Source organism: Mastigoproctus giganteus, chromosome 14 (assembly GCF_048544385.1).
Source record: "Mastigoproctus giganteus isolate SK-2022 chromosome 14, ASM4854438v1, whole genome shotgun sequence".
Classification (NCBI taxonomy): Eukaryota; Metazoa; Arthropoda; class Arachnida; order Uropygi; family Thelyphonidae; genus Mastigoproctus; species Mastigoproctus giganteus.
This window is the reverse complement of record NC_143588.1, coordinates 19,677,126-19,703,910: the sequence shown is the minus strand read 5'-3', so window position 1 is coordinate 19,703,910 and position 26,785 is coordinate 19,677,126. Positions and strand designations below refer to the sequence as shown.

The 26,785-nt window shown below is 39.3% G+C and overlaps 1 protein-coding gene across 1 annotated transcript in view; it reads left to right on the top strand.

Moving 5' to 3' along the window:
• The window catches only part of Hsl (hormone-sensitive lipase), a 179,698-nt gene that overhangs the window by 135,503 nt on the left and 17,410 nt on the right, over positions 1–26,785 (top strand). The window contains exon 6 of the mRNA XM_090388264.1: positions 5,447–5,665. Coding sequence (XP_090244390.1) covers positions 5,447–5,665 — 219 coding nt within the window. The remainder of the gene's footprint in view (positions 1–5,446; positions 5,666–26,785) is intronic.

Below are 26,785 nucleotides of genomic sequence, written 5' to 3'. Positions count from 1 at the left end.
TGCTCTGACTAGCTGTCTGTGCAAAATCCTGGTGAGAATGGTCAATTCTCGTTTAATATGGTATTTAGAATCAAACGACCTTCTCTCCAGCATCCAGTGCGGCTTCCGAAGGAACCGGTCCACTTTGGACCATCTTATTAGATTGGAAGCATCCATCCGGGATGCTTTCCTAAAACGCGAACACTTGGTGTCGGTGTTCTTTGACATGGAGAAAGCGTATGACACAACTTGGAGATTTGGCATTTTAAAAGATTTACATAGCCTAGGCCTAGTTTTGAATAAAAAAAAGGGCATCTGCCCTTTTTTATTCAAAACTTTTTAGCCAATCGATCATTCCAAGTTCGTGTGGGATCCTCACTCTCTCGCTCCTTTAGCCAAGAGGAGGGAGTACCACAAGGATCAGTATTAAGTGTCACGCTTTTTGCCATAAAAATAAATTCCATCACGGAACAACTTCCTCCGACTGTAAACAGTGCCCTCTATGGTGATGACTTTAGCATTTTTTGTCAGTCATGCAACATGAGGGTTATTGAAAGACAACTGCAGAAAGCCATCGATAGTCTGAATTCCTGGGCACTTGCTAATGGCTTCAGGTTCTCGCCGGAGAAGACTGTTTGCGTACACTTTTGTCGCAAGCGTAATCTTCATCCTGAACCTGAATTAAGGCTCGGACAAAATGCTATTCCAGTAGCAGCGAACACAAAATTCTTGGGACTCGTATTCGATAAAAAACTCACCTTTTTGGAACATATTCGTCAACTCCGCACAAAGTGCACACGTGGGCTTAATATTCTTTGCTCGCTCTCCTCTACATCTTGGGGAGCAGACCGATGTACCCTTCTTCGGCTTTACTGTGCACTTGTGGGTTCCAAATTAGATTATGGGTCCCAGGTATATTCCTCAGCCAGAGACAGTGTCCTGCGGTGGCTGGACCCCGTCCATCATCAGGCCCTACGTATTGCTACTGGAGCATATCGCACATCTCCTGTCCAGAGCTTATACGTCGAAGCAAATGAACCACCGTTATCGCTTCGACGTAAGCAGTTGTATTTAAAGTACGCTTTAAAACTGAAATCCCTGCCAGACCATCCTGCGTGGCCATTCGTTTTTGAGCCACGATGGGAAAATTTATACAATACCCGTAAGACTGCCAATCGTCCTTTTGGTATTCGTCTCCAAGAGCTACTCAAAGAACTTAATATCAAGGTAGGCAAGGTTGCCCAAACATCAAAGCAACCCTTTCCACCCTGGCTTGCTCGTGTCCCAGCATGCGACTTGTCGCTTAGAAACTGGGGAAAGTCGGACACTCCATCATGTGTCTACCTGCAGCTTCATTCAGCACACCAAACTGAATATTCCGACTTCGCGCCAGTCTACACAGACGGTTCGAAGTCGGAATCATATGTGGGATCTGCTGCTGTCTTTACAGACAGCACTATATCAGAGCAGATTCCCTCTGAATGCAGCATATTTACTGCAGAGCTGCACGCTGTAGAGTTAGCCTTGGATCATATTAGTAAATGCCAATACCAACGGTTCATTTTATATTCTGACTCTCTTAGCATGTTACAGGCCTTAATATCTGTGAGATATAATCCTCATCCAGTTCTGTCTAGCATTCAGCAGAAGATTCACGTTCTCCATGAACGCGAATATGACATCCGCTTCTGCTGGATTCCCAGCCACATTGGGATTAGGGGAAATGATTTAGCATTAGCATTAGTAGAGGCATTTGATGCAAGAAAAGCAAGCTTATGCAGCATCAGCCAAAAAAAAAAAAAAAAAAAAAAAGTAACATAAATAAATAAAAATAACCACTTCCACTTCACCCCTCTGTTCGTTCGAAATACCTGTCCAGCTGAGCCTTAAGCTTATTTAGGCTATCAACTTCCACGACAAGGGATGGAAGTCTGTTCCACCCACCAACCACCCGCTGGCTAAAGGCAAATTTCCGCACATCTATCCTACATCTGTCTTTCCTCAATTTGAATTTATGCCCTCTCAGGTGATTATTCTGAGCGAGAGGAAGAATCCCATCAGCATTGAGCATGCTCAAGCCATTCAAGGCTTTGTACACCTCTATCAGATCACCTCGCTGGTGCCTAGTTTCCAGACACTGTAATTCGCAAAACTTAAGCCTTTCTTCGTAAGAGCACCCCTTTGTCCCATTCACCAATCTAGTTGCCCTTCTCTGTACTCGTTCCAGCAGCTCTACATCCTTCTTGAAATGAGGCCTCCAGGCCTGTATACAGTACTCTAGGTGTGGCCTGACCATTGCTTTATACAAGGGAATAATCACCTCCTTATCCCTGCTAGAAAAATTCCTATATATCATTGACAATACACCATGAGCTACTCTTGCAGCCCGTCTGCACTGCTCAGAGAACTTCATATCTGCCTGCACAACCACCCCCAGGTCCCTTTCATTCTCTACCACTGTCAGTGTAGTACCACAGAGTTGATACGTTGCTCTGGGGTTGCTGTTTCCCATATGTAGTACTTTACATTTGTCAATGTTAAACTTCATTTGCCACCTCGAAGCCCATCTGCTCAACCTTTCCAAATCCTGTTGCAGCAGCATAGTGTCAGTAGTGCCCTTGACAACCCTGCCAACCTTCGTATCGTCTGCAAACTTGGACATCAAGCCTGATATACCATCATCAATATCATTTATAAATACAGAAAACAATAAAGGACCCAATACTGAACCCTGAGGGACTCCACTAATAACATTAGTCCACGATGAGCAGTGTCCATTGATTACCACTCTCTGTCTTCTCCCCCTCAACCACCCCTTTATCCATAGCAGCAATTTGCCTCCAATTGCTGATTTGGCTGATGCCGCAGCCAAATCAGCAATTTCCAATAATAACCGTTGCCTGTATAGTCCCCTATACAGACTACAGGCAAATAGTACATCAAAAGGTACATTCCCAATGGCAGGATTCGTGGAATAGACAGACTGCGAATAAATTATATCGTATAAAGCCTGTAATTGAACCGTGGCAGTCTAGTCTGCGCAGGAATCGTAAGGAGGAAGTTGTTCTAGCTCGCCTCCGAATAGGACACAGTCATCTTACACATTCTTTTCTGCTGAGGGCAGATGACTGTCCTATGTGTGAGAACTGTGGCACCATTTTATCTATTCGTCACATTTTAATTGAATGCCCAGATTTTAGCAATATCTGTTGTACCGCTTTTAACCATCTGACTGAGCCATATACACTCAGTCAGATTTTATCTGACAATGACAATGTGTCTGCTGTTTTTAGCTTTTTAAATTCAATAAATATTTTTACTCGTATATAAAATTTTTACATTTTTCTTTTATATATTTGCTATATCTTTTGACATAGTGACCTAACTAATTAGGTCACTGAAAGTTTAAAATTTTTTACAAATGACCTGGTCTTGGCGCATTATAGCCTTAGTAGCTAATGCACCAATAAAACCAAAACCAAACCAAACCAAACAAGCCTTTGGCCTTTCACCTCAAACTCACACTAGTCTGCCATTCACAGAATTCTATTGTTTCAGAGTCTGGGGTTAAAAGTATATTACTAATCATTTGGAACAATTTTTCGGGATTGACTTAGTCTTCGTTTTGTTCCATCAGTTTAGACAATATTGCAGCAGAAATGGTTTAGTATTCAAGGCACTGTTGATTTTTGGCAGTGTTCCTGGACTTATTAGAGGATCTTTATCTGGAAATTATAATGTTTATTGTCTCCAAGTACTTACTGCCTGATTTTATTTTCTACCATTTTCAGTCAGTGGATTTAGACAGTTATAGTGGTACTACACGAGATGAATAATCAACCAAACCATTAAAACAGCCAACAAGGAAGGGCTTGTTGGCTGTTTTAATGGAAGGGCAAGGAACCTACTTTGAAGGAATTCTTGAAAGGTTATGACATCTGGAAAACAGTCAAGAATATCGAAGACTTTTACTGAGATAAAGAAATCAACTAAGAATGGTTGATTAAAGGTTGTGCCCAGAATTAGTTACACATTTAGAGTGTTTTGAGGAGACCTGAAGTTGGGACAAAATTGTCTAGCTTAAGAATCATTTGGATTTGAAAATCGGCACAAATGTGGATGAGCAGTGTGGATGGGCTGCCAGAGAAGGTCATGGAGTTTGGTCAATGATATATAGGAAATTTTACTAGCAGAGACAAGGAGGTAAGTAACCCTTTGTATAAGGCAATGGTCAGGCCTCATTTTAGGAAGAATGTATAGTTGCAAGAACGAGTACAGAGAAGGGCAACAAGATTGGTGAGAGAAACAAAGGGGTGTGCTTACAAAGAAAGGCTGGGGGACTAGGCACCTGCGAGGTGATCTGATCGAGGTGTATAAGGCCTTGAATGGTTTGAGCAGGCTCAATACTTCCGCTTGCTCAGATTAAGAACCTGAGGGGGCATAAATTCAAATTGAGAGAAAGACGATTGTAGAATAGATGTGCAAAAGTTTGCCTTTAGCCAGCAGGTAGTTGATTGCCGGAACAGACTTCCATTTGTTGTTTGGAAGTTGATAGATTAAATAAAAATAAGGCTGAACTAGACAAACATTTGGAGTGACTGGATGGGTGAAATGGGAAGGATTTTTTTTTTGGCTAGTGCTGTATAAGCTTGCTTTCTTGTGTCATATGCCTCAACTAATGCTAATTCTAATTTATGGCATTTTGTTCAGAGCCTATGTCCAATGAAGACTTAATATGGTGCAAGAGGGAAGTAAAACACCTGAAGACCAAGATGACAATGACATTGTTAGAAGTCCCACCCCAAGAGATTTTTGAATGTGAAGAACCTCAGTTGACTTACTTTGAGACGGTTTTAAACGTTTGGGAAGAACCTGGCCATAATGGAGAAAAGTTCAGTGTTCTACGGAGATGTTGAGAAACATATCGTGCTATAGATTTTTTAGTAAGAATAGAATGTGTTCAACTTTCTCTTTACCAACTTTTAAATTTTCTGATACCATAAGAGCAGTAGAAGAGCCTTCAGTGTCTAGGTTTGCATCATAGTGCCCTGAAAAATCCCCTACTCAATTCCCTAAAAAATAACCATTAGCAGTCCATCATCTAACTATTAATATGTATATTTTTCTGTTTAATAAATGTTGTCACCAGTGTGATGGGATGAGTCTTTTAATATTACAAGGTAGATTTAAGATTAATTTAATAAAATTTCAGATTAATTTTGCTGATTTTTATATTTCATGTCAAATATACTTTTTAAATGTTTGAAAACACTCTGTATACAATGAATGATACTTGGAATAAAAAGGCAAAAAAAATTATATCAAAATTTAGTATATTTCTCGGCTTTCTGGGAATGGAATCCATATAATAGCATGCAAGTCTATGAAAGGCAAGGACTGCCTATATATATTTTTAAATCTAAACCCTGACTTGACTCTTCCTGTATAATTTTTACTTTATTTTTAGGTTGGACTGGAGAACGTATATGCCTTATTGGAGATAGTGCAGGAGGAAACATAATGATGGCAACCACCATGAAAACTGTTGAATTGGGAATACGTCCTCCAGATGCCATATATTGTTTGTATACCCCCTTGCTACTGGATATGGTTCCCTCACCATCACGGCTCCTTACTGTATTGGATCCACTATTACCTTTGGGATTCATGTTAAGTTGTCTTGATGGTATGTATCTCAATTTGAATTGATAGATAAAGAAACTACCAATTCATATTCTATTGATATATAAAATGGTTGAATATACCTTGTCATAAGGACAGCATATTTAAAATTTCATCATTTCATGTTTTGTTCTAGTCTTTCAGTTTTCACAAGTATGAACCATGACTATGTGCATAAATGATTATTAGTCATATGTTGCCAGGAAACTCTAGGCTTTTGCTGTCTCAGTCAAAAAATAAATAAAATAAATAATAATCAGGGCTCGATAAATATGCTAACCTATGGTGAGGCGATATTACCAGCTGGTGAGTAGCTGCAGACTAAACAAAATAGAATGTTTTTATTAACTTTAATAATAAAATATTATAGACTTGTCTTGATTCATAGAAAAAACCATATCAAGTCTGATGTGGCTTCCATGAAATTTTTGGTAAAGGATTGCTGTAAAACTGGCCCCGAGTGTCAAGCGATATTAGTGACCACAGCGCCTTTCCAGAGTGATTATCTAGTACGCTTAACTGTAAATACGTTTCTCCTGAGTTTCGAAAGTCCGATAACTCCTGAATATTATAATTAAATAGATATATTCAGATATTATAACCTAGAAAGGAAAGCCATCTTTCTGTAATCCCTCTTTTACTTTTAGTTAATACTAACCCTTTTCTTCGCTTGGGTCACTAGGTGGCACCGCTCTTGCCTCCACGTGGGGGGGGGGGCTGGTAACCTGGGAGAAAAAGATAATCTCCCGGGGCCAAAAAGAGCATATCATGAGTAAGTCAAACTCAGACTTATCTGGGTTGCATCTGGCAGCCCAGATATCAAAAAAGAAAGATAGTTCCACAGCAGGAACTGCAAAGCGGCAAAAAACTGAGCCAGAGACCTATCCAATTCCAATCTATCTGATCATTCATTCAACTGGTGAGAATGCAGTTGGCAAACTTTCTCCATTTAGAGTTCAAAAGGAATTGGAAAGTAGAGCAGGATCTCCGAAATCCATAAAAAGACTCAGATCAGGAGATATTCTCATTGAGACATCTAATGCCAAACATTCTGAGCGACTTCTGAAAACTAATTTCTTTGCAGGACTCCCAGTAACTGTAACGCCCAGTAAAACAGAAAACACATTTCTGTTTTACTTAAGTTGATATCTATAATAGCAGTCCTTCCAGCTTCAACAGCATCCTGTGAAGGGGTTTTAGTATCATGAATTTAATTAAATCCAAGAGCAGATCCTTGCTACAGAGTTCTAATTTAGAGAACTTCTTGACAGAACCAATTAATGGACCAACAATTGATTTGATCCAACTAGAGTGTGTTATTGATAAGTGGTATATTTCAAGTAAAATGCATAATGTAAAGGGCCGTTCAAGTAGCAAGTATTAAAATTGTATGACATAAGTATTGGAGGAATTTAATATAATAAACTATATTATCAAAAACTAATGCTGTTATTACTGTTCTTCTTATTCTTATTAGGACTTTACGGCATTTAAAGAAAAAAAAAATTTGGGGTCAAGTTCCTTTTTTGTGTGGCAAGTAGGGTTTTGTATAATTTGTTAAGCCCTGATAATAATAATTAAGTAAAAATATAATGATAAATAATAAAACCAACTACCTAGTTGACTCCCTCCTCACATGGGAGTCAACTTGACATTGAATTCCTCTGAGCTGTTAGCCCCAGCTACCTATGGAGACAAGTTATTCCAGTAATTGGCAGCTCACTAGATAAAATAAAAATCTTCCTGCAATCCACTCAAAACCTCTTTTCTCATAATAACAACTAGAGAGCCAAAATTGGGTATTCACAAAAAAGAATGGAAATGTTGAAAAATTACATCCAACATGATAGCAGAGTTTTCCCTACACAAAAGCTCAAAAATACCGTGTTATGTAAGGTTTGCCACAATTATCTAACCGTGTTAGAGTGAAACAGCGTTGTTGAAGTACTGTGTTATATGGGGGTTGCCTGTATTTATAAAATAAAATCCATATCAAACAATCTTGTGTGGCCAGGTGTCTTTCTTCCACAATGGAACACATACAATTTCTCAGATGGGTAGCCATATGTATCTCTGTACATATGTCTTAAAAAGTGTTCAACTCAACACAACCTAATAATAAGCAGAATATCAGTCTTGCCAGAACTTCCACTCCCACTTAAGGAAAGGGTTTTTGCTTACAGTGATCTCAGACAGTTTTTAAATTCTGTACAGTGGGATCAACTGACGATGTTACCAACAGTAAATTCTAAGTGGGAAGCATTCAAGGAATTAATCGTGGAAGCTACTAAAAGTTTCATACCTATTAAGAAATATTGTTCAAGGTTTAGGCCTAAATGGTTCTCAATGAAACTCGTGACAGAGAAGAAAAATGCATGGGATGCTTACAAATTATCAAGCGACTCAGAAGCCTATTGCAGATATAAGCTAGTCTGTAATCAGGTCACAAAGGAGGTTAAGCAGGCCAAGGCAGATTACGAGAAATCTTTGGCAAAAGATGCTAAGAAAAACAGCAAGGATTTCTTTATTTATATAAACTCTAAAAGGAAGGGGATGAATCTGATTGGTCCACTTGATATTGATGGTTCATCTGTTTATGATCCTGCTCAGATAGCAAACAAACTGAATGAGTATTTTGCATCTACATTCACACATGAGGAGTTATTAAGGTCTGAAAATGGCAGAAGGTTATCAAATTGTAGCAGGGTGCTTAATGATTTTGTAATAACTGAGAGCAAAGTGGAGAAGAAATTGTTGAAGTTAAACATAAGAAAAGCACCTGGGGTGGATGGGATCTATCCAGTTATATTAAAGGAGGAAGCAAAGCAACTAAACAAACCCTTAGCCATAATTATGAGAGCATGCTTGGACTCAGGGGAGGTCCTCACAGACTGGAGATGTGCAAATGTATCCCCAATTCACAAAGGGAGATGGAAGGGTGACACGAGTAATTACAGACCAGTTAGTTTAACTTCTGTTCCGGGTAAAATAATGGAGTCACTGGTTAAAGATGCATTGCAGGATCATCTAGACAAGACTGCAACAATAATTCAGACACAGCATGGGTTTGTTAAGGGAAAGTCTTGTCTGACAAATTTGATAGGATATTATGATATGGTGGTTACAAAGGAACTAGATGCAAAAAATAATTTTGATATCATATATTTGGATTTGGTGGCGCTGGTGGCACCAGCTGTATGCTAGCTAAATTAGAGCACTCTTAAAAATTAATAAATAAAGAAGGTTTTCGGGAGTGTTGCTCAAAAAGAAGTTATATTTTAGATAAAATAAGTGTGGGTGAGTGATAGGTTAAGATTTGAGACCTAAACGTGGTTTTATTTTTCGGACTGAACTTTTTAAAATGGGTATCATTGTTATGTTCGGACATAGGAAATTTCAAGGTCATTAAATTTTTAAGGAACTATAATCAGTCACTGGGAATTCTTAGTAGAATAGTTGTGCTACATGATAGCTTTGATGTAGAAGTTTTCAGGATACCAAATTGTATTTAAAAATACTCACGTTTTGCTGAGTTATACATTATTGGTATTTTCAAGGTCACAGTAATTTTACCGAGTCAGCCATTTGGATGTTTCCAGGAGATAAAACTACAGCAGTGCCACCTGCTTGGTCAGTGGTGACTAGAAATTCGGCATAAATTGCGTAAAATTATGACATCACGAGGCAGCTTCATCACTGAATAAGAGCTACTCCATTTATATGGCTGCGGCAGGTTTAGTAGTTTAATTTGTTAAACTACTAAAGCACCGAAAGATATATGCTCCCAGAAGGGCCTTCCATGACGGAAAGGTTTCAGTGGAGACGTCAGACGAAACCCGTTTCAAAAGGTCCACACACGACCTTTTCAACTAAATTGTGATCCAAGAAAGCAACGGGAAACTACTTGGATTATCCTTCCCTTGAAAACTTCAATGATAGCAAGCAAAATAAACCACGGCCCCAAGTCTCGGCGTCCCTTGAATGGGACAGAGGTGCTAAGAATCTCCGAGCTTGCGTCGAAGAATTTTCTGAAACTAGCTACATGGAACGTTAGAAGCCTACTACAACCAGGAAAACTAGCCAATGCTTTACAAGAAATGGAACGCATTAACATCAACATACTTGGGCTAAGTGAAACCAAATGGCCTGGAACAAAGAAGTTTATATCAAACGACCACCACGTCTTCTGTTCCGGAGGAGAAGAGAACACCAAGCAGACGTACGGCGTCGCTTTCGTTGTCCACAAACAACTGGCCAACAAAGTCACCAGTTTCACCCCAATATCGGAACGAATCGCACTACTACAGCTAGCAGGCAACAAGATCAACCTGAATGTGCTCCAGGTCTACGCACCAACAGCGGACAAAGACGATCAAGAAATTGAATTGTTCTACGACAAGCTAAGCAACACTTTAAAGTCGCTGAAGAAACACGACATGAGGGTCATCCTCGGTGACTTTAATGTCAAAATCGGTCAAGGAAAGCTAGAAAACATAGTCGGAGAACATGGCTTGGGGACACGGAATGAACGAGGCGACAGACTCGTCCAGTTCTGCCAAGAAGAAAAATTTAGCATTGCCAACACTTGGTTCAAACTATCACCTCGACGACTATACACCTGGACCTCACCACAAGACTCTGACAACAATATCGTCAGGAACCAAATTGACTACATCTTAATCAACATCAGATATAAGTCAAGTGTCCTCAAGGCAAAAACTTACCCCGGAGCTGACATATCATCAGACCATAACCCAGTAATAGCAACACTACGTTTCAAATTACGAGCAGTCAAACGCATAAGCACAACAAAAAGAATCGACCTGGAGAAACTGAAGAACACCGCCAACAGACGACAAGTACAGCTTCATCTCAACACTACAATCCGATCGATCGAAGCAGTAACAACAGACGTGCAAGCATTCGGGCGTTCACTCAAACAGTGCATCAATGAAACAGCAGAAACCCTGCTAGGACATCAGGCGTCGAAAAAGAACAACGGTGGATGACCCAGCACATACTAGACCTAACGGATGAACGGAGAATATTCAAAAGCAACAACAACCGGGAAAAATACAAAGAAATACAACAAAAGATCAAACAGGAAATCCGGAAGGCGAAGGAAAAATGGATGGAAGATCAGTGTGCAGAAATCGAAGACCTAATCAAGAAAAATGACAACTATAACCTGCACAAGAAGCTTAAAGAAGCTGGAAACGTCTACAAACCGACTCCTATCCCAAGTTTATATACGGACAACAATCAACCTATACTAAGCAAACAAGCCAAACTCGACACCTGGAAGAGCTATATATACAATCTGTTCGGCACCAACAGAAAACCGGCAGAAACGCAACAACAAACACAGGAAGACAATCTCCACATATTAACATCTGAAGTGGAACATGCCATCCGAATAACAAAGCCAGGAAAGGCCTGTGGACCTGATCAGATTCATGTGGAACTGCTGAAACAACTAGACTACAGCAACATCCAACAACTAACGAAATGGTTCAATCAAATCTACAACAACAACGACATTCCATCCGAATGGCTCCAATCCATCTTTGTGGCCCTACCAAAAAAGGCTACCAGCCGGAAATGCGAAGACTTCAGGCTGATCAGTCTAATGAGCCAGGTGCTAAAAGTCTTCCTCAAGGTGATTCAGCAAAGGATAAGATGTAAGTGCGAAAGTGCACTAGGAAACACACAGTTCGGATTCTGCAGGGGACTAGGCACCAGAGAAGCAATTTTCTGTTTACAAATATTGCTACAAAGGTGCTATGAACATCAAAAAGACGTGTATATATGTTTTATTGACTACGAGAAAGCCTTCGATTCAGTAGACCACGACCACCTAATTGACCGACTGAGAAAACTTGGGCTTGAAAACAATGATATCAACTTTATTACAACTCTCTACTGGAATCAAACAGCCCGGCTTCGCTATGACAACGATCTGACAGACCCAATTCCAATAAAAAAAGGCGTCCGGCAAGGCTGTCCATTATCTCCCATTCTTTTTAACATCTATTCGGAAATGATCTTCGACCAAACACTGGCTGACAAGAACATCGGCATAAAAGTTAATGGACACTACATCAATAACTTAAGATATGCCGATGACACAGCACTAATAGCGGATTCAGAACAAGATTTACAGACCATCTTGAACGAAGTGGACATAGAAAGCCAAGCATGGGGGCTACGAATCAACAAAAAGAAAACAAAGGTGATGAAGGTCAGCAGAACTGCAAGCAAAATCACGATCCAACTAAACAACGAAAAATTAGAGCAAATACACCGCTTCAAGTATCTCGGAGTACTCATTGATGACCAGCTGAACCATGAGGCCGAAATCAAAAGCAGAATTGAACAAGCCAGGCAGGCATTCACCAAATGGAGAACCCTCCTCACCGACAGAAACTTGAACATCATGCTCAAATTACGCACATTGAAATGCTACATCTGGCCAATACTGCTCTACGGTGTAGAAACCTGGACTCTAACATCAGCCACTACAAAAAAGGTCCAGGCCTTCGAAATGTGGCTGTACCGAAGAATGCTGAAAATTCCGTGGACAGCCAAGATAACCAACGCACAGGTCCTGCAGGACATGCACACGGAACGGGACCTGCTCAAAACCATCATCAGCAGGAAATGCAAATACCTAGGTCACATCGCTAGGAACCAACAAAAATATCACCTACTACCACTCATCCTGGAGGGAAAGATCGAAGGCAAGAAATGCCCAGGCAGACCGAAAATGGCATGGCTAGATAACATCAACACCTGGCTTCACATGACAACAGCACAAATTCTACACGCAGCGCTAGACAGAGAACAATATCAAAACGAAGTTGCAAACGCCATTCGGCAGCATTAAAGAAGAAAGAAGAAGATATTTGGATTTCAGGAAAGCTTTTGAAACGGTTGTGCATGGAAGAGTATTGTACAAATTGGAGCAGAATGATATTAAGGGTAAGTTGCTACAATGGATAAAAGGATGGTTGAGTGGGAGAAGACAGAGGGTGGTAATTAATGGGTGCTGCTCTTCGTGGACTAATGTGGGGTCCCACAGGATTTGGTGTTGGGTCCTCTGTTGTTTTGTATATTTATCAATGATATTGATGAAGGTATATCAGGCTTAGTGTCGAAGTTTGTAGATGATACAAAGGTTGGCAGGGTTGTTAATGACATTATGGCAGATGTGCTAAGAAGTGGCAACTGAAGTTTAACCTTGACAAATGCAAGGTACTGCATATGGGTAGAAGTAACCTCTGAGAAACATACGAACTGTGTAGTACTACACTTAAGGTGGTAGAAATGAAAAAGACCTGGGAGTAATTGTGCAGTCAGATATGAAGTTTTCTGAGCAGTGCAAACAGGCTGCCAGGGCAGGTCATGGGGTTTTGTCAATGATATATAGGAATTTTGCTAGCAGGGAAAAGCAGGTGATTGTCCCTCTGTATAAGGCAATGGTCAGGTCACGCCTTGAGTACTGCATACAGGTCTGGAGGCCTCATTTTAGGAAGGATGTAGATTTACTTGAGCGTGTACAGAGAAGGGCAACAAGATTGGTGAGGGGAATGAAGGGATCCTCTTACCAAGAGAGGCTAAGTTCTGCAAATTGCAGTGGCTGGAGACTAGGCACCTGCACGGTGATCTGATTGAGGTGTACAAGGCCTTGAATGGGTTGAGCACGCTGAATTCTGATGGGATCCTTCCACTTGTTCAGATTACAACCTAAAGAGGCATAAATTCAAATTAAGAAAAGACAGATGTAGAATAGATGTGCAGAAATTTGCCTTTAGCCAGCGGGTGGTTAATTGCTGGAACAAACTTCCATCTGTCGTTGTGGAAGTTGATAGGTTAAACAAATTTAAGGAGGAACTGGACAGGCATTTGGAGGGAATGGTGTGATTTTTTTTTTTTGGCTGATGCTGCATAAGCTCATACACTTGCTTTCTTGCATCACATGCCACTTCTTCTACTACTACTTTGGCAGTGTCTACAGGTAATCAGTGAACCCCTATTCCAAACTTGGAGAACAGAGGCCATATCTGACAAATTATTAAAAGTTACATATAGGTCATTGCATCCAGTTTATAACCTTTTTGCCAATATATATGGATGGCTCTAAATATGGAGGTTGTGTAGAAGCAACAGTGATCTTTCCAGAGAAAACTGTGTCACAACTACCACAAGAATGCAGCATATTCACAGTAGAATTGTAGGCAATAAAACTAGCCATAGATCATATACACTCATAATCCAATTCTATGCAAATCTGAGCCTAACCCTATTCTTTAAACAAAACAAAACAAAGATACCCAACTGTTAAAGGGATAATCAGCAGCACAGCAGCTGACCAAGCCACAAAATCGACTTTGGCAAATGAAGACTTTAAAATACCATATACTAACTTTAATCCATTGATCCACAATTATCTGTATAATATAGTGGCAGACAAACTAAAAGAAAACTGTTCCAGATAAAACAGAAGTTAAATCTTTGAAATCCACTTTAAGATCAAAGATGCAGTTAGTAGTTGTGCTACCTAGACTCAGAAGGCCTAACATAGCCAAGCGGTCAGGAGCGAGAGTGCATAGCACGCGTTCCTTGTGTGGACCAGGGTTCAAGCCCATGACTACTAAATACGATAAATATTTGTAATGACAATGTATTGTAAACTCTACTGTCTTGGTTGTTGTGCCGGAGTATAAACAGATAATTTAATTTAATTGGTCACACATACCTAGTCTGGGCTGACAATCCATCTCAATGTAAAATTTGTAACATTACTCTAACAGTTAAATACATAAATAGATTGCCCAAATTTGAAAAGAAATCATAAAGTAACTTAATTCATTAATTAAGACACATGAACGACATTCTCTCAAAGAATCTTTACGGGACACAGATAACATACATGATTTTATTTAAATCTCTAAACACTACAACCATTCCGTAATTAATGTAACATGCACAAATTACTGTGCATACCCAAATAAAAACTGCCGTTTCAATTAAAAAAAACTTCAGTGTTTAATACATGTATTCATTTGTGAATACATAATGTATTCACAAATTAATACATTGGGCTGTGTTCAGGTAACTAAGGATAAGAACACTATAATGTACATTTGTATACTCACACTAATGCTAAAAGCATTGTAAATAAATTTGATGAATATGAAGTATTGATTCAGTTGTCAAATGCAGACATTGTAGGAATAGCAGAGATGTGGTGTCACTCGGACATAAATGATTCTGAATTTGAATTGGGGCATACAATGCGTACATGAAGGAAAGACAAGACAGGAGAAGTGGAGGGGTTATGCTCTTAGTTAAGAACATTAAATCTAAGGCAGTGCATCCAGTTGACTTGTATGATGAGTGCAATTTAAGTCAGTTTGGTGTGATATAAGCACTGGGAAAACAAAATTGAGAGTGGGAGTGTGTTATAGGCCTAATTACTGTGATGAGTATACCAAACACCTATATAGGATAAGTTTAACTATACAGGAAAATATAGTGAGCCAGCAAATCAGAATGTCTTGTGGGGGATTTTAACTCTCCAAATGTTGATTAGAATTTGTGGGTTGGTCACTCACATGCACTAGCAAGACTTTGTAGATATCTTGGATGAATGTTTTCTACAGCAACATGTTAGAGGCAACAAGTGGAAGCAGTATTCTTGATCTAGTTATCAGCAGTGATTTGTCATGCATTAAGAATCTGTATTTGTAAAATAATAAGAGGAGTTTACCTCAATATAGTATGTAGAACACTTCCGTATGATACTCTCCAGAAATTAAAACGAAAAAATTCAAAAAACGTACGTTAGAATAACAATTTGTAAAATAATAAGAGGAGTTGATATTAATATTTTACAAATATTAATATCAACTCCTCTTATTATTTTACAAATACAGATCACAGTGCAATAATGTGGAATTTGATGAGAGATGTAACTACTGTCAAGGGTAAAGGGAAACGGTTTTGCTCTCTTAGTGGTGACTACAGAGGTCTCAGACAGTTTTTAAATTGTGTGCAGTGGGAACAACTTATAAAGATACCAGTAGCAAATTCTAAATGGGAAGTAATGAAAAAACTTACTAGACATTTCATGCCAACAAAGAAATACTGTTCAAAGCTCAGACCTAAATGGATATCAGATTAACTATTTAGATATGTACAAAAGAAAAGTGCATGGGATGCATATAAATTAGTGTCATCAAGCCACAGAGGTGGTTAGGCAATCTAAGGCAGATTATTAGAAGTCTGACAAAGAAAAACAGCAAAGACTTTTGTACTTGTATTAACAGTAGAAGGAAGGGGTTAAATCACATTGGATCTCTTGATGTCTCTCATTAACTGTTGATGACTGTGCTCAGGTTGCAGACAAATTGAATAAGTATTTTGCATCTACATTCACAAATGAGGAATTCTTTAGGGAAGGTAATGCCAGAAGTTTATCAAACACTTAACAAGGAGCCTAAATGACTTGGATAACTGAAAGGAAAGTGGGGGAGAAAGTGTTGAGGATAAACATAAAAAGAAAAAAAAAAAAGGCGCCTGGAGCAGATGGAACCTATCCAATTATATTAATGGAGGCAGCCAAGGAGGTAAGCAAATCCTTAGCCATAATTATGAGAGCATCTTTGGATTCAGGGGAGGTCCCAATAGACTGTAGAATTGCGAATATATCCCCAATTCTTAAAGGTGATCAAAGGGCGACGTGTAAATACCGACCTGTTAGATTAATGTTCCAGGTGATATAATGGAATCGCTGTTTAAAGAAGTATTGTAGGATCTTTTGGACAGGCAGGCAATTATACTGCAATCACACAAGGGGCAGTCTTTTATAACCAATCTGATAGGTTACTATGATACAGTAACCAAGGAACTGGATGCAAAAAAAAATGATTTTGACACCATATACTTGGATGGCAGGAAGACTTTTGATACTTTTGCACATAAAAGACTGCTGTACAAACTGGAGCAATTTGGCATTAAGGACAAGTTATTTCTATGGATAAAGGGATGGTTAAGTGAAAGAAGGAAGGGTGGTTTTTATTAGTGGAGTTCCCCAGAGTTCAGTGTTGTGTCCGTTGATGTTTTCAGTATTTATCAGTGATATTGATGAAGGCATAATAGGCTTAATGTCTAAGTTTGCAGCTGATACAAAAGTTGGCAGGGTAGTGAATGACAGTCATCAGGGTGAGCTACTACAACAAGATTGTTGTATTTCAACAAGATTGTTGAAAATTAGGTTGATGGGCCGAGAAATGGCAGTTGAAGTATAACATTGACAAATGCAAGGTACTGCACATGGTTAGTAGTAATCCCAGTATAACTTATCAACTGTGTGCTACTGCACTCAGGGCAGTGGAGAATGAAAAAGCCCTGAGGGTAATTGTCATAGTCAGACATGAAATTCTCTGACAGTGCAGACATGCTGCCAGGACAGTGGCACCTCCATAGCCAGGTGGGCAGGAGCAACAGTGCGTAGCACACGCTTCTTGATTACACTGGGGTTCGAACCCGTGACCACCAAACACGGAGGATGCGGAAAGGTCAGGGAATGACCACAACATATCCCCAAAGCAATATGGCCTTAGTTGCTAATGCTCCTAAAAACCAATTAACAACAACAACAGCCAGGACAGCTCATGGAATTTTGTCAGTGCTAACAGAGATAAAAAAGGTGGTTATTTGCAGATGCAGATATGCAGCCATGGTTAGGCTGCATCTTGAGTACTGTATACAGGTCTGGAGGCCTCATTTTAAGAAGAATGGGGATGATGTAAAGCTGCTGGAACAGGTGCAGAGAAGGGCAACCAGATTGGCAAAGGGAACAAAAGGGTACTCTTATCTAGAAAGGCTTCAGTTCTGCAAATTGCAGTACCTGCAGACCAGGCAACTGCAGAGAGATCTAACTGAAATGTTTAAAGCATTGAATGGATTGAGTAAGATGAATGTTAATGTGAGTTTAAATGTGAGTGGCCATAAATTCAAGTTGACAAAGAATGGTTGCAGGATATATTGTACAGAAGTTTGCACTCAGCCAGCAGGTGATTGATTGTTGGAACACGCTTCCATCTGTTGTTGAGAAGTGGATGGTTTGAATAAATTCAAGGGAGAACCAAACAAATTCTTGCAGGGATTGGCATAGTATAGGATCGGTGAACTGTGATATTTTTTTTTTTTTTTTACCCCCTTTGGCTGATGGTATATAAGCTTGCTTTCTTGCATCATCTGCCATTACTGCTACTAGCATTAGCTTTACCATTAGCAAAGGCACATGATGCAAGAAAGCAAGCTTATATAGCATCAGCCAAAAAAAAAAAAAAAAAACACCCTTATTTCACCCATCCACTTGCTCCAAATGTTTGTCAAGTTTTGCCCTAAAGGCAAACTTCCGCACATCTATCCTACAACCGTCTTTCCTCAATTTGAATTTATGCCCTCTCAGGCGTTTATTCTGAGCAAGAGGAAGAATCCCATCCGTATTGAGCATGCTCAAACCATTCAAGGCTTTATACACCACAATCAGATCACTATACGGGTGCCTATTCACCAGACACTGTAATTTGCAAAACTTAAGCCTTTCTTTGTAAGAGCAACCCTTTGTTCCATTCACTAATCTTGTTGCACTTCTCTGTACTCGTTCCAACAGCTCTACATCCTTCTTAAAATGAGACCTCCAGACCTGTATATAGTACTCAAGGTGTGGCCTGACCATTGCCTTATACAAGGCCATAATCACCTCCTTATCCCTGCTAGAAAAATTCCTGTATATCATTGACAAGACACCATGAGCTACTCTTGCAGACCGTCTGCACTCTCAGAAAACTTCATATCTGCATGCACAATTACCCCCAGTCCTTTTCATTCTATCACTGTCAGTGTGGTACCACAGAGTTGATAAATTACTCTGAGATTACTGCTTCCTATATGCAGTACTTTACATTTGTTAATGTTAAACTTCATTTGCCACCTCTCAGCCCATCTGCTCAACTTTTCTAGATCCTGTTGCAGCAGTGTACTGTCATTAGTGTCATTAACAACCTGCCAACCTTCATATTGTCTGCAAACTTGGACATTAAGCTTGATATGCCATCATCAATATCATTTATAAATACAGAAAACAACAATGGACCCAACACTGAATCTTGAAGGACCCCACTAATAACATTAGTCCACGAAGAGCAGTGTCCATTGATTACCACTCTGTCTTCGCCTACTCAATCATCCCTTTATCCATAACAGCAATTTGCCTCCAATGCCACACTGCTCCAATTTGTGTAGCAGTCTTCCATGTGCAACAGTATCAAAGCTTTTCTAAAATATGTGATATCAAAGGTATTCTTTGCATCCAGTTCCTTTGTGACTACATCATGTATCCAATAAAATTAGTCAGACAGACTTTCCCTTAACAAAACCATGCTGTGTCCGAGCTATAACTGAAATCTTGTCTAGATGATCCTGCATTGCTTCTTTAGCCAGTGCCTCCATTAACTTCTCTGGAACAGAAGGTAAACTAACAGGTCTGTAATTACCTGTGTCTCCCTTTGATCCTGCTTTGTGGATTGGGGTCACATTTGTACATCTGCAGTCCACGGGTACCTCCCTTGGGTCCAGGGGGCTCTCATAATTATGGCTAAGGGCTTGCTTACTTCCTTTGCCACCTCCTTTAATATAACTGGATAGATTCCATCCACCCCAGGTGCCTTTCTTGTGTTTATCTTCAACAATTTCTCCACCACTTTACTCTCAGTTATTACAAGATTATCTAGCTTACTGCCAGAGTTGAATACACCTCTGGCATTCCCCTTTCTGAATAACTCATGTGTGAATGTTGATGCAAAATATTCATTTAGTTTGTTAGCTACCTGAGCAGGATCATCAACAGTTGAACCATCGATATCAAGTGGACCAATGTGATTCATCCCCTTCCTTCTAGAGTTTACATAAGTAAAGAACTCTTTGCTGTTTTTCTTTGCATCCTTTGCCAAAAATTTCTCGTAATCTGCCTTCGCCTGCCTAACCTCCTTTGTAACTTGGTTACAGATCAGTTTATCTATCATAGCCTTCCACGTCACCCATTAATTTATATGTATCCCATGCATTTTCTTCTCTGTCACATGTCTAATTAGTTCATCTGACATCCATTTAGGCCTAAGTCTTGAACAATGTTTTTTTGTTGGTATGAAAAGCCTAGTAGCTTCCAGGATTAATTCTTTGAATGCTTCCCATTTTGAATTTGCTGTTGGTAACATCATCAGTGGGTTCCACCGCATAGAATTTAAATACTGTCTCAGACCACCATAGTCATCCTTACGAAAGCAAAAACCCTTCCCTTTACCCTTGATGGTAGTTACCTCTTTGGGTAAATCCCACTTCAGCACACTGTGATCACTGCACCTAGTGGTTCCTTTATCTGCAGATTCTTGATGCATGAAGAATCACTGCTGATAATCAGATCAAGAGTATTACATCCTCTGGTTGCCTCCCGAAATTCTGCTGTAGAAAACAATCATCCAATAAATCCACAAAAGCCTTGCTAGTGTGTGAGTGACCAACCCACAAATTCCAGTCAATACCCAGGAAATTAAAATCCCCCATTATAAGACACTCTAATTTACTGGCCCACTATTTCTCTGCAGAATTGCTCATTATACTCATCAGATTCATTAGGCCTATAACACACACCTACTCTAATTTTTCCTTTCCCAGTGCTTATGTCACACCAAACAGACTCAACATTGCATTGTCCACCCACATCAATTGGATGCACTTCCTTAGATTTTATGTGTTTCTTAACTAACAGAATAACCCCTCCTCCCTTCCTATCCTTTCTGTACATATTGTACTCCCCAAATTCCAGTTCTGCACTGCTTATGTCTGTGTGACACCACATCTCTGATATCCCAACAATATCTGCCTTTGATGTCTTGACTACATTCCAAACTGAAACATCTGAGCACAGTGTTTATACTGAGGACTAGCATACCATGGCCAGAGAAGTCTTTGTGCCTAAATTGCCAATAAAATCCAAACCTTCTGCAGAATTAAATGGATTCCAGTGAAATAGTGACATCATCAGAACCCTGTAATAGTGTAAACAGTGCTTTTGCTTGCAGGAGACATACCTGAGGGCAAAATGAAAACCGTTCCTTGCATAGCATTATTATCATCTGTAAGATGGGATTGAGCTGCCCATGGAACAGTTTGCTGCCCTTATGGGTTAGCAACTGTTCACATATTTTTTAACCAGATGTTTGCAATCAGATAATCTTAATGAGAGTGTACAATACATAGAAAGAATTGCAAAAAGAGCTGTTGCATTTCACGGTGATGTCTTACATGCCTGATGTTTATTGTCATCTTCTGTTCATAATTTGTATCTTTTGAACATAATCTGCATCTGAATTATGCTAAACATGCAGTCATGTTGTTCAGAAATATAGTTCCCAATTGTGTAAATGCAAAAAAAACGGTTGTGAACAGAAGCAACAGATAGTGTTAGTGGAATTACTTGGATAGGGAAAGAAGTGGTAGCACTGAGAAATGGGATGTTTTGATTTCTATAGATGACAGTAATTAAAGTGATTCCAAGGTATATTTTCCATTGTGGTGACCTTTCACAATAAAAAAATTGTTCAGATCGAAAGCAACTTGCTATAAGTGGAAGATGATTGGAAGATGATTCTACAGGGTACAACGTTGAACATATTTTTACTAGTAACAGTATGGCTTTTGCTGCAATGACCAAACGAAAAGAAAAAAAAAAAAAAAAAAAAAAGGTAAATAAGAAACTACAAATTATGCACTTCCCTCCCTGTGTAGGCAACTATCTCTAGTTCACCTTTGAATTTCTTCAAACTGTCAGCCTTGCCTACCTGCAAAGGTAACTTAACTTGTTCCAGTAGTCAACAACTCACTTGCTAAAACTTACTACAATCTGGTCTAAATTCTTCCCCTATAATTTGAATTTATGGCCCAACATTCTGGAGTTCGTTATAACAGTGAAAATTCCACCTTTATTCATTTTACTGACCCATCCCAGAGCCGTATAAATCTCAGTTAGGTCCCCTCTAAGGTGCCTTATTGCCAAGCTCTGTAGCCCACATAATTCGAGTCTTTCCTCATACGGTTGCTCCTTTGCCAATCTCACCATGCGCAGGTGCCTCCGTAGCCAGGTGGGCAGGAGTGGCATTGCGTAGCACACGCTTCTTGATTAGACCAGGGTTTGAGCCCGTGATCACCAAATACGGAGGATGTGGAAAGGTCAGCTAATGACCACCGCATATCCCCGGAGCAATATGGCCTTAGTTGCTAATGTTCCTAAAAACCAAATAACAATAACAAACTCACCGTGCGAGTTGACGATCTGTGGACTCTTTGAGGAATATCAATGTCTTTTTTTAGATGAAGTCTCCATACTTGGACACAGTAATCCAAATGCAGTCTTACAATTGCCTTATACAATGGGATAATGATCTCCCTATCTCTATAGGATACTGTTTGATAAATCATTAATAGGACACCATGGGCTTTCCTGGCCACCTGTTTACACTACTCAGAAAACTTTGTGTCTGCACATATAACTCCCAGATCCCTCTCTTCCTCCAGTAATTTTTAATTCAATCCCACCAAGTATATAATTTATTTTGGGTTTGCTATTCCCCAAATGACCTTGAATTTTGCTACATTAAAACATAGCTGCCACCTTTCTGACTGACCATTCTTGAAGTCTGTTTGTCATCCTTGAAGGAGTGTGCTGCTTTGCACTGGCCATTAATGATTCTCCCAGTATTTATGCTGTCTGCAAGTTTTGATGACATGCCCTTTATTGTCACTTATGAAAATCAGAATCTGTGGTTCAAGAACCACAGATCTGTGGGGAACTCCACTTTTAACATTATACCAATTTTGATTGTCATCGATGGGTATTATACCAATACCCATTAATGACAACTCTTTGCCTCCTGCCCTGTAATCCATCTTAAAATCTTTATAGTAATTCCATGAGCAACCTGAAAGCATGTAGGAATCCTTTAACCTTCTGTTGCTAGTATGTTGTCTGATGAATGCCACTAAATCAGATCCTCATCCTCCCATGGAACTTTGTCTACCAATATTCTCTAACTGGTTATATAGTATTTTCTGCTTTCATTTCTATATAGATCCCAGGTTACCAAGCAATTGTGACTGAGTGATATCTCTGTGCTTTCAGTAAGATTTCCTAAAAGCGATTTATAGTTCTTTTAAGTTCCTGTAGTTAAGAAATCAATTTATTTAATAACAGCTTTTGTTACAAAAGTACTTGTACAGAGCAAAAAAGGAAAGCCACCTTTCTTTATTATTCATAGTTTTATTACTAACAACTATTACTTTTTGCTTGGTCACACCAAGCACTGCTCCTGCCTCTCCATGGCAGAGCCAGAAACCTTGGCAGAACAGCTAATCTGCCGGAGGCCAAAAGGAGCAAATATGGAGCACAATATGTTTCCGCCTCTAGAGCCGACAAGCTCTCAGCCAGACATAGATACTGAGCATAACACGTTACAACCCAAGAGGTTTAAAACCAATTCCTCGGCAACAGATTTTCCTGCATTTCGAATAATGCACTCGCTTGTAGGTCAGCCTCTCAGTGAACTGTCTCCCTTCCTTATCCAGAAACACCTGTAAAGTCTTGCAGAATCTCCTAAGACAGTTAGACTGCAATCAGGAGATCTATTAGTGGAAACTATAAACCACAGACATTCAGAGAATTTACTAAAACCTACAAATTTTGCAGGAATTCCAGTAAAAGTTTCTCCCATGCAACCCTAAACACATCTAAAAGTGTTATATCTAGCTGGGATCTATTAAATGTTACAGAGGAGGAGATAACTCAAGCTTCAGGAGCAAAATGTTATCACAGTTAAAAGAATCTAGATAAAAAAAGACAATACACTCATACCTACAAGGAATTTTCACCTTCAATACCTCAAACCTGCCCTCATCGATAAAAACAGGTTATCTTCTTTGCTGCATACGACCCTACATTCCCAATCCACTGAGATGCTATAAGTGCCAGAAGTATGGCCACTCTCAAACATCATGCAGAGGAAACCCAGTTTGTCCCAACTGTGGGTCCTCCAATCACACTCAAATTGTTCAGAAAAAGAAATGACCTGTCCCAACTGTAAAAGCAACCATCCTGCTTATTCTGGGATATGTGACAGATGGAAAACTAAAAAAAAAAAAAATTGGGGTGGGTTGTGTACAGGGACACAACCACAATCGTTTAAGTCATGAATCCATCTTTGTGTTATTAGAGGAAGGGTAAGATATAAATGAATAAAGTCTTGGTGGTTATAAGTGAAGTAATGGACATTGGCCCACTGCCATCTCTTTACAAATGCTTCAAAACGAACTGCGACAATAATATTGTCATTTCTTCTCATTTCATCGTTTAATGTTTCAAAGTTGTCACATTCCAAATCAATATCCATCGGTTCAGACTGTGGCGCACTAGAAGTATTCGTGCCAGCATTGACGCACCGGTTTTCTTACGCTCTCCATACAATCTGCATCGTTTGGCTTTAGTCAATTTGGGCTTTTCTGATTCCTTTTGAATTTCTCTTTCCAGTGATATACGTTTATTACATTTCTGTTCATATTTCCTTTGCAATTTTTTTGACATTATGAAAATTTTCTTCAACTCAGCACACTTATCGGCTTATAACTTTATAAATTTTATTTTATCGGTTATTATTACTAAATAATATTGTAGATCCTGTTATTTTCTACGAATCGACACCAATTTCAACGTCCTACACTTCACAATCCAAAGTTACACTGCCCAAATGCCGTGCACTGTCGCCATTTTCAGTGTTCATGTGCAAGCGCTACCCCTCACCGCTGCACACCCCCACTACCCACTATTTTAGATACAGACATAAACCCTCTATCCAACAAAATAAATTTAAATCATTAGATTATCATTTATCGTTTGAGATATAAGTGACAAATCTTGCCATTTTTTTTTGGTCGCTAGAGTTTTCGTAGAGACCCCCCCCCATACCAGACCATAAAGACGTATTCACATAAAAAAAAAATTGTTAAATATAAGGTTGAAAATAAAGTAAGCTTTCAAGAAGCAAGGAAATTAATTGCTCCCAGTAAGAGTATCAATCAGTGGCTACTCAAACTGATGTTACAGTCCCTTCAAATACTTCAATCTCCGACTGAGCTTGTACTGTTCTATCTCAGCAACAGTCCAATATCCTTAAGCAGTTGAATGAAGCAAGCAATACTACCCTTGCTGTATCAGTGACATCTCCTTCTCCTCCTCCAATCACTGCTACTACATCAAATAATTAAAGTTCGAATTTAAAAATTCAGCTTCCTCTAATAAATACTAGTAATGCTTTATATTTTACAATGGAATTGCAGAGGATTTTATAGCAACATTAATGATATTCACAACTTAATTAACCGCTATTATCCAGTTGGTTTCACTCTAGGAAACCTATGTAACTTCTCAAATTTCTACCACCATAAAGAACTATTCTTTAAAGACTCATTGACGAGATCGCAATGCATCGAATGCTGCCCATGGAATGGTCTGTTGTAGACCATTCCATGGGCAGTGACCATTTTCTAATTGTTTGTGATCTGCCTACTTAAACAACCACCCCTGAAGGAAATGGAAATTCTCTCAAGGCAACTGGATCAAATTTCAATCAGCTGTCAGCCTGGATGAGAAAATTATAAGAACACAGCCAATAGATGAAGCCACAGATTATATCACATCACACCTATTATCTGCAGCTAAATGCTCAATTCCATTTCGAATCCACTGTCCCGACAGCACCATAACTATTGATGGAATAAAGAATGCACAAAAGTAAATAAGCCAAAAAATAAATAATGGAATTTATTTCGTATTTACTTTTGCCCTTATTAACTGTAAGAAGGGCAAAAGCATGTCTCATTCAAAGATAGGCCAAAATGAATTCCTGGATTCTATTTGCTTCTGCTGTAAACAAAAACACTAAATCCAGGTTAATATGGAAGAAAATTAGCATTAACATTAGTAGAGGCATACGATGCAAGAAAGCAAGTTTATGCAGCATCAGCCAAAAAAAAAAATGCTCCGATTTCACCCCTCCGTTCATTCAAAATACCTGTCCAGCTCAACCTTAAATTTATTTAGGCTATCAACTTCCACAACAAAAGATGGAAGTCTGTTCCACCAATCAACTACCTGCTGGCTAAAGGAAAACTTCCACACATCTATCCTACAACTGCCTTTCCTCAATTTCAATTTATGCCCTGTCAAGTGCTTATTCTGAGCAAGAGAAAGAATCCCAACAGCATTGCGCATGCTCAAACCATTCAAGGCTTTATACACCTCGATTAGATCACCTCGCAGGTGCCTAGTCTCCAAACACTGTAATCTGCAAAACTTAAGCCTTTCTTCGTAAGAGCAACCCTTTGTTCCATTCACTAATCTTGTTGCCCTTCTTTGTACTCGTTCCAACAGCTCTACATCCTTCTTAAAATGAGGCCTCCAAACCTGTATACAGTACTCAAGGTGTGGCCTGACCATTGCCTTATACAAGGGGATAATCACCTTCCTGATATCCCTGAAGTATTCAATTGCTATCGTCTATTACAACAGAAAACTGTTGTAATCCACTTTTGCAATCACCATAAATCAGATCCCGAACTTCAGATGTCAAATGTTATCATTCCAACGACTAACAACATCAGATTCTTGGAATTAATCCTTGACGGGAAGTTAAATTTTTTTGACCACATTAAATTTGTGCCTGCTACCTGCCTAAAAAAGCAGAACGTACTAAGAGTTTTATCTGCTCTGTCTTGGGGAGCAGACCATACTTCTTTGCTTCTCTTGTGTACAGCTTTGATTAGATCCCATTTGGATTAGGGTGCTCCACTCTATGATTCTGCCTGAAGGAGCACACTACGCTGGATGGATCCTATACAGCACAGTGCATTACGGATTGCACTTGGCGCTTTCAGGACATCTCTGACCCATAGTCTATATATTGAAGCTCATAAGCCCCCTCTTTACCTTCACAAAAAACACTACTTC